Genomic DNA, 13,027 nt, shown 5'->3' with positions numbered 1-13,027 from the left:
CCTTTTAGTTTGAATTCAAAAGAATGAGTGCTACTGAGGTTTTTGTAAGGCAAATTCTAATTAAGACGCTCTCACACGGCTTTATTTTTAAATGCCCTAAAAGTTTAATTGGTACATAGGCGAAGCAGCCGCCTGACAATAGCTTATCAGAGCCAATCTCCATCCTTTTCCCCTGCAGCAGGTTTAGCACTGATAGCATTAACCTGCTGATTTCAATTACGCTTCAATTCATTTTTGTGCTGAAAGGATAACTCTGCGTGTTAAAATGACCAAGTTATAATAGGGAAATGTTATTTCAACATAAGAGCTACGTTTCCTCTTTTGTTTGAAGTCTGTGAACATTATGATGTTGCACAGGAAGAGTTTGCTGTCATTGGCCTGATTTTGGAGGTTAAACATATTCCTGTGCTTGAACAGTGTTTTTAACACAACATACAGTATGTTTAACACTTTTCGTCAACACTCTCATTAATCACGTCCACTGAAGAAGGTTACCGAGTGACTTGAGAGGCTTTTCAGTTACTCTTCAGCGTATAATTCATCATACAGCGCAGTGGTGCTTTAAAGGTTAAGGAAGCTGCCTTTCTGACTAGAAGCTGTGGAGTGAATGAGCAAACTGAACAGGTAAAATTGTCTCCTTGTCTCTACTCTCAACTATCAAAAATGTCCTTGAATAAAGCACTCATGGCTCATTACACAACAGTTTGAAGTCAGACTCAGCAGGCCCAGGTGCAGGATTGTTCAAATGTAAAGTTTGCTGTAAAACACCATCTGTAGTCATCAAGCTTTCTTAGGAGAGCTACATCTTACAGGGTTAGTTTAGATATTTCCAAGTGGAGTTCTGTGAAAAGGTTATGAACAACTAATATCATACCTGTTGAGGATAGTTCTTTAAATGACTTCAGTCTGGGAAATCAGAGTTTCATTTTGTCTGAATTGATGAGGTAACTGTCAGTCATAATGAGACCAAGGCTAATGTGTCTTCAAACAACTCCAATTTTAGCGATAGCGATGTATGTGAACACCATTTTAGAAACTTTTACCTTACAGAAAGTCAGCATGAACTTTACAAGTGGAAACCACATGTGAAAACAATGATTTAAGATGTGAAACATGTTTTGTGTGTGAATTTGAAACAAAAACGTGAACTTCATATGTGGAAAAATACGTGTAATGCAAATGTTTCTATTGTGTTTTTAAAACATTTTCAGCATGTACAAAACATGTTAAATTCTTTTTTTTTTCCCATAAGGGCAAGTCATACATTTTGTAAAACACTGTTTACATTATAAATTTGGGGTTATTTGCAAGCGTAAAGTGCGACTTAACAGCTAGAAGCTAAAAGTACTTCTGATGCAGTTGGCAAACCTTCATGATATTCCTGCCAGAATAACTGTGTAGTGCAAAACTAAAGATGGTGTTTTAGTGTCTGCTTGAACCATTCTGAATTTGTTTGAGGCTGGATTTGTTTTAAGACAGCGCTATTGTATTTTGCACTTGGCCACTCTCTGACTTGATGTTAGCTTGCCAATTTAGTCAAAATTCAGTTATTTTTCCAAATTGAGATTGTTCAAAGAGTTATCTGCATCAAGTTATAAAATAACTCTTCATAACCTTGCCACATAACCCAGCTTAAGAAAAAAACTGAACCATTCTTTCAAGGACTAATCCATAATGCATTTCAGTCAGCTGTTTTAGGGAGACCGACAGAAGTCTAGCAGGAAGTTATGCTTACAGTGAAAAAATAAGTTTTTACTCTAAATATTTTAATTAAAAAAAATTTGCTGACAAACTCAACTTTCTCATCTTTAAAGAGTTGCTGTCACGATTATTGTTGATGGTTTCACAAAGTTTGGAAAGTGAAAAGTTCATTTTCAGTGCTTCTGTCTGTCTCTTTCTGCCTCTGTCCTATTTTCATGCATTATATTATGAAATAGTAGTAAAGTTGGGATACATACTTTGGTACTCACCAACATAGCGAATTTTGAAGCCTTTCTTGTTGGTGCCATGGTCTGAGGACCAGCGGACTAGAAACTGGTGACCGGAGGTGGTGATGTTAAAGGGTGTGGGCAGGTCTCCGCTCAGCATCCCCAGAGTTGGACTGTTGGGTGTGGGGCCTGAGAGGTGAAGACAAAGAGGTGGGAGACAAACAAACACAGGGACAGAGAATAAATCTAACTGTGGAAATAAACCATTAACAGTTTTGAAGCTTTTTCAACTTCAACATCAAAAGTGCTAAAATGTGGCTCTGACAAATTCTGTACTTCATTCTCCTGACATTTTAATAAAATATTGTCCAGTTTGTGGATTGATCTAGATTCTGTTACCATCAAAGATCTCCAGCACATCAAACTCTCTCTCAGTGTGGAAGCTCTCAAAGGTTATGGTGACATTGTAGCCCTTCTCCACACTAATGCTCCATGAGCACATTTGGAAGTTTGGGTAGCTCTCTGGCCAGCCTGGGCTCAGGATGACGCCCGATGAGTCGTATCGCACGTCGTGGGCGGGACACTGAACTGTAAGGGTGAGAAAAGAAGTGAAGGTGAAGCTACGTCAGGTGAGTACACACTTTTGTCTCTAAAGCTGTCAAAATCAATTCCTGAAAATCTCAGTTAGCACCTTGGCACACTGGAGGTGGAGAATCCATCTGTAGTCTCTCTCCTAAGCGACATGTTAGAATCTCACTGCCAACCAATGAGTATCCAGGATGGCATTTGTATTTGATGATGTCACCTGGAGGCACAAAACCAATGAGGAAAATATTGAAAACAAACAAGTTGGTTGAACTGAGACATTAAATTCTGCTAAATTATATAGTCCAGGGTGTAAACTTTGTTCTACAGGTATGAGGTACTTTAGTCTTTTGATTTTAAACCACTTCATGCTTCAATACTAACATAAACTTCAAGAAAGAAACAAAAAACATATCTTAAAACATTTGTGACTTATTCAGACTCTGATTGTAGAACATCTATAAAAAGAAAATCTCAAAAATATTATGTTTTTCAGAGGTAAAAATGGTAAGAGGTTTTAAACTGTCAAAAACCTTGTTTAATAACGTATAAATAAGCCATGAAGCTGAAAATATTTTTTATGTATTTTGATAAAAAATTGGAAAATTACAATATACTGCTTTGGCGCCTGCAAATAAAAACAGAACTTCATATAAATAACCATGTAATGCTAAACTAATTGAAGTTGTTGAGTGACTTGGCCTCACTCTGACAAGCCGTTAGATCGTCAAGCCAATCAGAATCAAACGTTATTCCTCCAAACTGAGGTCTATCTGCAACAAGTAAAGTATTAAATGTTTATAATTTCCCTTCAAAAGATCTGAACTACTGAGGCAAAATAAAAAATTCAAAACTAACACAAACATAAACCATTAAGTATCCACGTTTCTCAGCTGCATTCTTGAGGATTTAAGGATTCTTGTTATCTTACTGGCAACCGGAAAGTCACAAGTTTCCAGTTTGTATGTCAGATTGACCCATCAGGTGCCTGACAGGTAGACAGACAGCTCACCTATCTCCAGCTCGCCGTCCTCCATCAGTATGTCAGCATTGGGCACTTCTGGAGGAGGCTGGCAAACCCTTAATTGGTAGGCTTGGAGCACAGACACAGCACCGGGAAGGAGAGAGGACAAAGAGACAGATATTAAATACAAAAGTGTGAAATACAAGGAAGAGTGATCTGTACACCGAGGAACAGTTTGGAAATGAAAAATTTGTATCAACAAAGTTAGCCAGTCTGTAATGAAAATGTAAAAACAGCTTAGACAGCTGCAGGGTGAAAAACCTCACAGAGAGAGAAAAAAACAAACTGTTTTGATTTCTAATCGCAGTTGTATTAGTTTAACTTGAGTTTTTTTCTCAAGTTCAGATGGTCAGGTCAGCAAAGCATAGCCTCAAAAAACAGAGCAGCCTAACAGATACAGCACTGCCCGACTCATAAAAAGGAACGAACTTCACAGCTACTGAGCTGAAGGCTGTAATCAATATTACTGCATGAGCGTAGATCACTCGCTAACAGAGGCAGAGGATGGAAATATGGAAAGAAAGACAGACGGACGGACAGTGAGAGAGGAGGACGAGAGGGTGGGGGGGAGTGGGCTGAGGGCTATAAGTCAGGATGAAATTGACTATGAAAATGAGACCTGCCAATAGTATCTGCTGCTCTCATGCATATCAAAGCCCTGTGGTGTGTGTGTGTGCGTGTGTGTGTTCGTACATCAGAATGTGTGCATGTTTGTGAGCTTCTGCGCATGAGGAGAGGATCACTGTAAGCAGTCATTGATCTCACTAAGCTCCAAGACTATTTTTTTTTTCCTTCCTTTTTGCCATCTTCACATTCACATCACATCTGCTTTCTCAGTCTCACATTCATGACAGCCTCACACACCGCTATACGGCTCCCATGTCTTTACGGGAGCGCTGGCATTCAGAATCCTGACCCAAAGACAAATAAACAAAAGGACAATGACAACAATAAATATCCCCAACAGTGTATTGATGCTTCTTTTGGGGCGTTTCTTTGGCATTTCAATCTAAATTTGCACTTTTAGCAGCCGCCTCTGATGCAAACGGTGACATTCTGAATTTTACTCAGGTCACCAAAGGACTTGGAGGAAGAATTGGGGGAACGTTGTGTATTTTGACACATTTTTTTTCTTCAAGAAATCTTCTTTGCAGCTCGTTGAGAGTAAAATACTGCTGCCTGGTTTTCTTACAAAAATATTTTCAAACAAATTGACAAAGGAAAATGATCACAACTACAAGATGTCTGTGTGCCAAATTTCCGACATACTTAGTAAGAAACAATTTAAAATAAAAAAATGAGAAGTTACCATTAGCTTGATGACAACCAATTGCGGTGGCTGTAATGAGTTCTTTTAACCTGAAACTGTCAAACTTAGAAGAGCTTATTATCTTTTAGATAGAATAGGAACACAATATAAGCAGAACTTTTTGGTAAAATAAAGATTTTCTACCTGAATGGAACAGAAAAAAAAACTAAATAGGATTTTGACACTGGGAAAGTGCAAGTCTATATTTGTACAATAGCAGAAAAAGAGCTTGTCTGCATGTGTAAAGGAGTGCTATAATAACTCTTCACACTGGGTGTCTCAGTCTAAATTTTCTGAGTCCAAATTCTATTAGATGTAAAAATAAATTACCTTAAAAAATAGTCAGCATCTCAAAAAGGAAAATGTATCTATGAACGTATGTATATACTGTATGAATGCATGGACAGTGTGTCTATCCGTGTGTGTTTAGCAATCTGAAAACGGTTAACATGAAATTGTTTTGGCATAATCAAAGTTTTTCTGCTGGAAATATGCACTTATCTCTGAAGTTCATCAAGGATCTTGAGGCACAAACAGAAACCCTCTGGGTGTCAAAGCATGAGGAACAGAATCTCAGTCAACAGAAACAAAAACAAAAGTGCAAGCTGACTTGTAGCCTTTCAGACAGCACAAACTGTTACTAGCATCTTTAAACTCTTTAAACAGCTTGACCAAATCTAACAATTTGACAAAAATAAATATTTTTTTCTCTTAGAAAGGTGTTCTCTATTCTATATCTCCTGCCACTCAAGGCGTGATCAATCTTCGGTTTCTTTGATAGCCAACTTTTCACATTTCCATTTTAGTTACAAATACACTGAATCTAACTGCAATAAACTGGGATAGATACCTAAGCTATAAACTGAACTGATATGACTTTTTTATCTGCTGCAGAAAAGATTTTCGCACTACAAATTTGCCTTTGGTTCTGCACTTGTCTAGTTTTCGTCAATGTTTTTAAGGAGAAGTTCATCACCTTTCCAAAGTGTGTCATGTTTCCAATCAAAAGCAATATTCTGTTTCCTTTTGTTGGTGTCAAAACATCTTTTGAATTTTGACCATTTTTTAGAGATGAAAACAAATAATTAAAAAGAAAATGACATCTTTGTTACAGACTAGAAGATACAAAAATGCTGAAAAACACAAATTTAAATAGGCTCTTATAAGGTTGTTTCCTCTTTTGACATGAATGCATTTTTATGCTTGAATTAGTTTTCTTCTGTCCTCACTGGCTTAGGAAATAAGTACATAATCAAACAATAATAAACAAAGACTGAACTTGAGATTGAGGTCAAAAGAAACTGCAGAGCTATTATTCAAATACACTTTAAAAACAGCAAGAAAGTTGTTCCTTGAAAAAAAAGAAATGAGGGGTGGCTCAAGAGTTTTGGACATTTTGTCCAACCAGTAGTTGTATATATGTTTATATGATATTAAAATTTAACTTGCAGAGTGTTTACCACTCGTGAAACATAAATAAAAGTCTGTGATCACAGGCTGGAAGGTGTGAAAGTAAACTAGATGGTTATCAAACAGGGTAACCAGTGCATCACATTAGATGTAATTTAGAGTTCACTTCTGTTTTCACACTTTGTATGGCTGACCACCTGAACCATCTGGTTAGATTTTAGCATAAAACTGTCCACAATATATCTGGCAAAATGTCAACAAATATATCTTCACACAATACAGATACTACATATTTTGAATATCATCAAACTAATCCATAATAAGGCCTGCTCCAAGTGTAAAAATCAGAAATGTACAGCCAAAAAAGAATCCTTCGATAAATATATTTTTGTTTGGATGGGCTGTGAAATGGACTTTGATGAAGTAGTAAAATGCTCCTGAGCTGGATCAACTTTCATGCCTAATTATTCGAAGGCAGCAGGTCTTAGAAGAACCTAATGAGAATGGAGTTAAACACAGTTCAGCTCAATGAAAAACTAATCAATCCCATGATTGCAGCCACAACTAATGACAGTGTTATAGTTTCATTACTATTCCCCAGGACAAGAAAAATAACTGCAGAGAAAGCTGTTAATGAGAGTGGCATCTATGAGTGTGCAGGCAAAAATCAAATGTCATGTTCCACTTCCACAGTACCGTGAACCAATAATACCAGTGGCTCTGTGAATCAGCTGTAAGGTCACTGTCTTACCATGGTAACTCAGGACAAAGAAGCCGGACCCAGAGAAGTCCGAGTGGAATTTAATGAGGATGATGTTGGATGTCGAATAAACAGACTCAAAAGCTGTGTTCCCACTGAACTGACCAATCTGGGGGGATGACTGATCTGGACCATCCCTGTGGTGAAACGAAAGGGGGGAAAAAAAAGCAAGCTTGAACATATTTAAAATATCAACTTGTGCTACAAACATAAGAGGACGTAAGACCTGAAAAACACAGAAACAAATGGACCCAATTTATTGTTATAGAGCAACGGGGTAGAAAAATTCACCTAAAACACAGTTTAAATAAGTTACTGCGGACATCTCTGACAGTTAGATAGCTATTTGTGAACAGGAAATGGGTTTCTCGGGGCTAGAATCAAAGATAAAGGAGACTCAAAGATATCTATAATACATAACTGGAGCCACTTCATTGACTGCAAATGCAGATGGACATTTTGTGACAATGTGCTCCTGCACAAAATCAATCCGATTGGATATGAGCCCATCTTCCTCCTCAAAGCAATCGAAACTCCAGTGTCTCAAAGCTCAAAGACAGAGGACATAATTGTTTCCGAATCACCAAAAAAAAAAGAACAAGTGTTGTCATAAAAAAGGTTCACAAATCTGTGGTGGTATTGGTGTAGCATGTTTTGATTCAAAATGAATAACTGAACTATAGTTAGATAAAAAAAATAAAAATGAAAAGTTGTGGGAAGTAAGGGCGAAGAGGGTACTGCAGCACTATGATGGTTACCAGAGGACATGTAAATCCAAATACACAGTTTAAAAATATATCTTAAAACATGGAATTAAAAACAGATTTAATTAGTACTGTAATAAATTCCAATATTTTGATATTATTGAGTTTTGCAAACCTGGTATAGGAACCAGCACTGATATATCTGTGTGCAACTTTTTCAACCTCTTAAAACCCACAAAAATGTGGGCAGATATTCAAACTGCTGTGAACCCTCACAATAAGAGTTGATATCTCAGGGCAAAAAGAATAAAAAAGTCAAGAGAATCATATAGTGATCTTTGGGAATATCCCAAACATATTTTTCTTTGTTTTTCTAGACTAAAAGTTGTAATGAACTGTTTATCAAAATATTTTAAACATAAATGTTTTTTTTGGGGGGACTGTATTTAACAAAGTGGATAACAGGACATTTTATGGGTGAGTTTCTCTTGGGTTTAATGTTTGTTCTGATTGTTTTTGGATCCACTGCAGTCACTGTATTCTATAATGTACTGTGTCAACCAGAGAGCAACAGTCTGAATAGAGTTTTACTGCATTATATTTACAAAATTAAACACAGAGCTTATGTTAAATACGCTGAAAAACTGTCCAGAACATAGCTGACATCTGTCCAAACACTGAATTTTTACAGATTCAAATCATCAGTCTTTCACTAGTTATAAATAGGCTATGTGCTTTTATTTCTCCTATATTGCTTCCTTTCAGTAATTTAGTTCAATAAAGGATATCAACAAAACTTCAACTCAAATGGCTCTGGACCACAATAATGTTAAAATAATAATGTAGTTTAGATGTCTGAAAGTATCGTTATTTTTGGCGTACACAAATTACCACCAAGTGTGAACAGAGCTGGCCTTGCACTCAAAACACCTAAAACAGTTTTGCTGCAAATTCCTATCCACAAATCTGAACAGCCTTCTTGTTTAGACCCGGGTTTACTTGGCTTTGCTTTCCTGAAAGGTTTGCTTTTAACTGGGACCTCACCCTCAAGGTGCGATGTTGTTCGCATATTTCACCTTTAAAAAGAAAGTTAACAGCTGTCAGACTAAAGGAAAACAAAAGTAGACTATCTGTGATTAAAATAGATCATGAAGTTCAATTTTTTTTTTTTTTAGTTTTGAGCTTTTAGGGTTTTTTTTTGTTTGTTTTGTTTTTTACTAGGGCAATTGTACCAGTCAGATTGTATGACAAATCTTGCCTTTCTCTGATTCATACAGGGTAGGAGGTCAGGGAGTAGCTTCTCTTGTTGCTTCTCTCCTACCATGTTTTCAGTCACAAACAGTTATTAGTACACAGTGGTAACATATACGGTGAGAGGTTGCACAGCACACGCTACCATCTGATGTATCTGACAAGTCTTGGTATGAAATCCTGTAGTAAGTCTCCCAGTATGAGACCAATTAGCAGACTCAGTGACTGTCAGGTCGGCTGGCTCTGGACTGAGAAGGCCGCTGTGAAAATCACACCTTTACCACTGACACTGTGCTCTCCGCTGGAAGCCAACATTAGGACTGTGCGTGAGCGAGGCTGCGAGTTTTTACAGTGTGTTCGTGTGGCTGTTGTCTTTTCTTTGTGCAAGTTCAGTCATTTGCCCACTTTTTTCCAGCAGACAGCAGGGTCAGAAACATGCTGGGCAACCAATTCATGGAATTCACACCATCATCTGTGGGTGGGAGGCACATGGTCCAGCAGCCATTTGTGTGTTTGGTGTGGGAAAAAAAGAAAGGAAATAATGGTCTGGAGCTATACCTACTGTATGCACTAAAGGCATCCATACAGTAAACAAATCCCAACCCTGTTACTGAGGAACAGGTGCATCAGTCAGTATTTGTGTTCGTTTTGCAAAGTACCAAACTAAAATTCAGATCAAGATTAAAGTCACTAATATGTATAAATGCATCATAATATTTATGGAAACTTAACGTAGAGCAAATGTTTAATGTTTAATTAAAAGTAGTTCTTGAAGAAATGTATTTCCCCTTTGCCTTGTATGCTAATTTTTTAAGCAAAGATCTTGCATGATTTGTTAGTGCTCAGAATATGTGAGCAGGATGACTCTCAGTTACTACTAAATGAAATTGGAGCTCAATATCAGTAATAATGACTGACTTACAATCATTTATGTGTCTAAAAATGTTGATTAGCTGAGGTAGCCATCTTGAGGTGAATGCCAAAAGTTATTCAGTTAAATGATTATTCTTGATTATTCTTGTTTGTAAGATCACGTAGGTTACCAGACTTTTGAAAACATATATTTCTAGTTATTTGGTGATTATACTTAAAAAAAAAAAACAACAAAACAAGACGAAAAAAACCAACAACAAAAATTAAACAATCTAGATAGTTTAGAATTAATACATTACAACAGGCTCATAAAATACTAAAGCAGATATTTAGTACTTTTAAATTGCCCTGTAAATTACAATATTTGCAGCAATTCATCTTACCGTGCTGCGGTTGTGTTCTTTGTGCTTCACACTACCTTAACACAGCCGCATTTATGTCAAGGGACACTGCATTCAGTGGAGAAGAAAATAAAAAGAAGGGGCAGTGACATGGCACCCACAGAAATAGGCTTAACAGTCTATTTACGGTTCAGCTGCCACCTTGTACCTGCAAATGCCTACGCAATATGGTATCTGAAAACCATTTAAACACCTGCATCGGCAAAATGTCTGCTGTTGCCAATAGATGTGCCTCTCAAGAAGAAGAATGAAGAGAGAAGTACAAAATAGGCAGGGAATAAGAGTTGAATAGATTGTTTTTTACACACAGGAGTGAATGAGGTTTAAAGATAATGTAAGGTACAAAGGTAAAGCTAGAAAGGCTAAAAAAGGTGACTAATGAGAAAAAGAGAATTATGTCAAATAAATACATTTAAAGGGACAGAAAAAAAGTTTAATTTTGACGGGATTGACAAACTAATGGCTAGTCCAAGTGATACCAAAAGAACAAAATGACTCTGTTCTCAAAAGACTTTTAGCAGTTCAAGCAAAAGTTATTTTATAAATCTTTAAATTATGGTTATTTTCATATTACATGGTTATTTCAAAAGATGAAATGTCCCAAGCTGCACCAAAAATGCTAAGTGTTTGCTTAGTGTGCTTGCAAAAAAACACAAACTTCTATGTAAATAACAGTTTGATATAAAAGTAAGTATGGTATGACAGCTCATAGAATAGTTTGCATAATCTGCAATAACATTTTTAATTGTTCTTTTGAGACTGCATCAATCCACTTTGGATTGGACCATGCTCCAAATGACTTTTTGCTCAGCATTTTCTTAAATTATGGCTGTTCAAGGAACTCTGTTCAACAAGTGAGATTCTAATTGTTCATACTCTTTTCACATAACCCCACTTCAAAGGATTTGTGACTATTTAAAAAGACATGCATGTTGTCATACCAACCCATACTGGAACTGAGAGTCCCTTTTTAGAGAGATTGCAGGATGCAGACGTCATAAATTTTATTGTGCAAATTAAGTGTTGGGAAAATGTGTAAAAAAAATCAAAAATCAAAAAAAATCAGCTTAAAAAGCATTCAAATAGGATGGGCAGTGTCTCTTCATAAGCAGGGACAGCACCTACCAGACAGTAATGTAGTCATAGATGGGCTCAGTGCTGAGAACGGTGAAGTTGATATAAATTCCGTGTCCAGGTGGAACTCTAACACTCCACACACAGTCCTGGAAGTTTGGGTATTCCTCAGGGTGCCCGGGAGAGTAAATGGTTCCATTTAATGATGTGATGTTACCTCCACACAAGGCTGTGAGAAAGAATATTAACAGATTTAAGCTTCGTGATTCACCAGAAAATTAGTACTATCACTTTATTAACTGCCTGGATGATTGAGAGAGGAAATATCTATCAGTCTTGTATTGACTGCAGAATGTTATAATATATTTAATGAATGGTGATCACTTTGTTTTTCTTTTTTTCTTTGTCCATTCAAAAGCTCAATCATTCAGAAGGTGATTTGCTCTTCAACAATGTCCCATTACAAATACCAAAGCTGTAAGACCCTGTGAGTACAGATTTCTACTCTTAGATTCTTAAACAAATGTTAATTGTACCCCCAACTGTGGAAAAAAAAAAAAACAACATAAAAAAGCCAACACCAAAAAAACACTAACCTTGGTTATTTAGGAATATTAGTTTTTTCCAAAATTATCTTAACTTGACAGATTGGAGTAAAGGTATTCAGTAGTTGCAGAAGTACAAAATAAACCAACTGGATTCTGTTTTAAATACCATATCAAGCTCTTTCACCTTTAGCATATAACATCTCTACAAGCAAAAAATGGGACTGCAGCAAAGAAATAGATAGTTACTAAGTACAGAGACAACGTATGCAGACATTTACCTTCACATCGTGGAAGAGGGTGGTTCCAGTTTCTGCTGATTCCATGTAAACATGTAAGTGAAGCTTCTCCAATCAGAGAATATCCAGGCAAACATTCAAACGACACCGTCATACCGACACTAAAATCTGTGCCGATCACGATGCCGTTTCGAAATGGCCGAGGGTCTGGACAACTCTGGAGCTGGTAAGCTGGAAAAAAAACAAAACAAAACATCATAAATTCAGAAAAAACAGCTGCAATTTAGGAATGGTTTGTAAAGTTTTTATGTCATAGTTTGATCAAGACCAGGAGTATGATGCATTTCCTTTTTTTTTTTTTTACCAAAAACAATTCAATAAAAACTCATTGCATTAAGGCCGAATCCCATTTTCTTGTGCTCACCCTACTCCTTTGCTCTTATTTCAAAGCTGAAAATAATACTGGGTAAAAAATTCCACAGTGAATATGAAACATTCTGTTATGAAGTTAATATGCCCTCAGTTGTCACGGCTTTCTTTTTGCGTAAACAGACTCAGCGTCAGGCTTCCAGTACAGTACTGTATGAATGTGAAAAGATACGTATCAAGCCTGTAACAGATTTTGCATATGACATATTTTTTGTGACTGTTAAGGCTGAACGAATATTACTGCAAATATGAAACATCAAAATACACCAAACTAGACTTTAAATTGGTTGTAAGATTGAAAAATTTCGCACTGAGAAATACAACTTTTTATTTTGGTTAAGGTTAATTTTATACCAAATAAACTAAACCAGTACGAATAAAACTAAAGAATAATGAAATTGTTATGGTAATAAAATGATTTTAACATAGAAATATGACCCTACTTTTTATGCTTGTTAATTGATGATGATGCCAAAGGTAACGAATTATAATACA

The 13,027-nt window shown here is 36.5% G+C and overlaps 1 protein-coding gene across 1 annotated transcript in view; it reads right to left on the bottom strand.

Moving 5' to 3' along the window:
- Nucleotides 1–13,027, bottom strand: part of csmd3b (CUB and Sushi multiple domains 3b) — a 355,638-nt gene that overhangs the window by 36,653 nt on the left and 305,958 nt on the right. The window contains exons 44-50 of the mRNA XM_017423975.2: nt 12,146–12,334; nt 11,371–11,548; nt 7,008–7,153; nt 3,526–3,606; nt 2,620–2,733; nt 2,328–2,516; nt 1,971–2,117 (exon numbers count right to left, since the gene is read on the bottom strand). Coding sequence (XP_017279464.1) covers nt 1,971–2,117; nt 2,328–2,516; nt 2,620–2,733; nt 3,526–3,606; nt 7,008–7,153; nt 11,371–11,548; nt 12,146–12,334 — 1,044 coding nt within the window. The remainder of the gene's footprint in view (nt 1–1,970; nt 2,118–2,327; nt 2,517–2,619; nt 2,734–3,525; nt 3,607–7,007; nt 7,154–11,370; nt 11,549–12,145; nt 12,335–13,027) is intronic.

This window comes from Kryptolebias marmoratus, linkage group LG5, assembly GCF_001649575.2.
Source record: "Kryptolebias marmoratus isolate JLee-2015 linkage group LG5, ASM164957v2, whole genome shotgun sequence".
NCBI lineage: Eukaryota > Metazoa > Chordata > Actinopteri > Cyprinodontiformes > Rivulidae > Kryptolebias > Kryptolebias marmoratus.
Note: the sequence above shows the minus strand (reverse complement) of the source record. Positions and strands in the feature narration are given on the sequence as shown.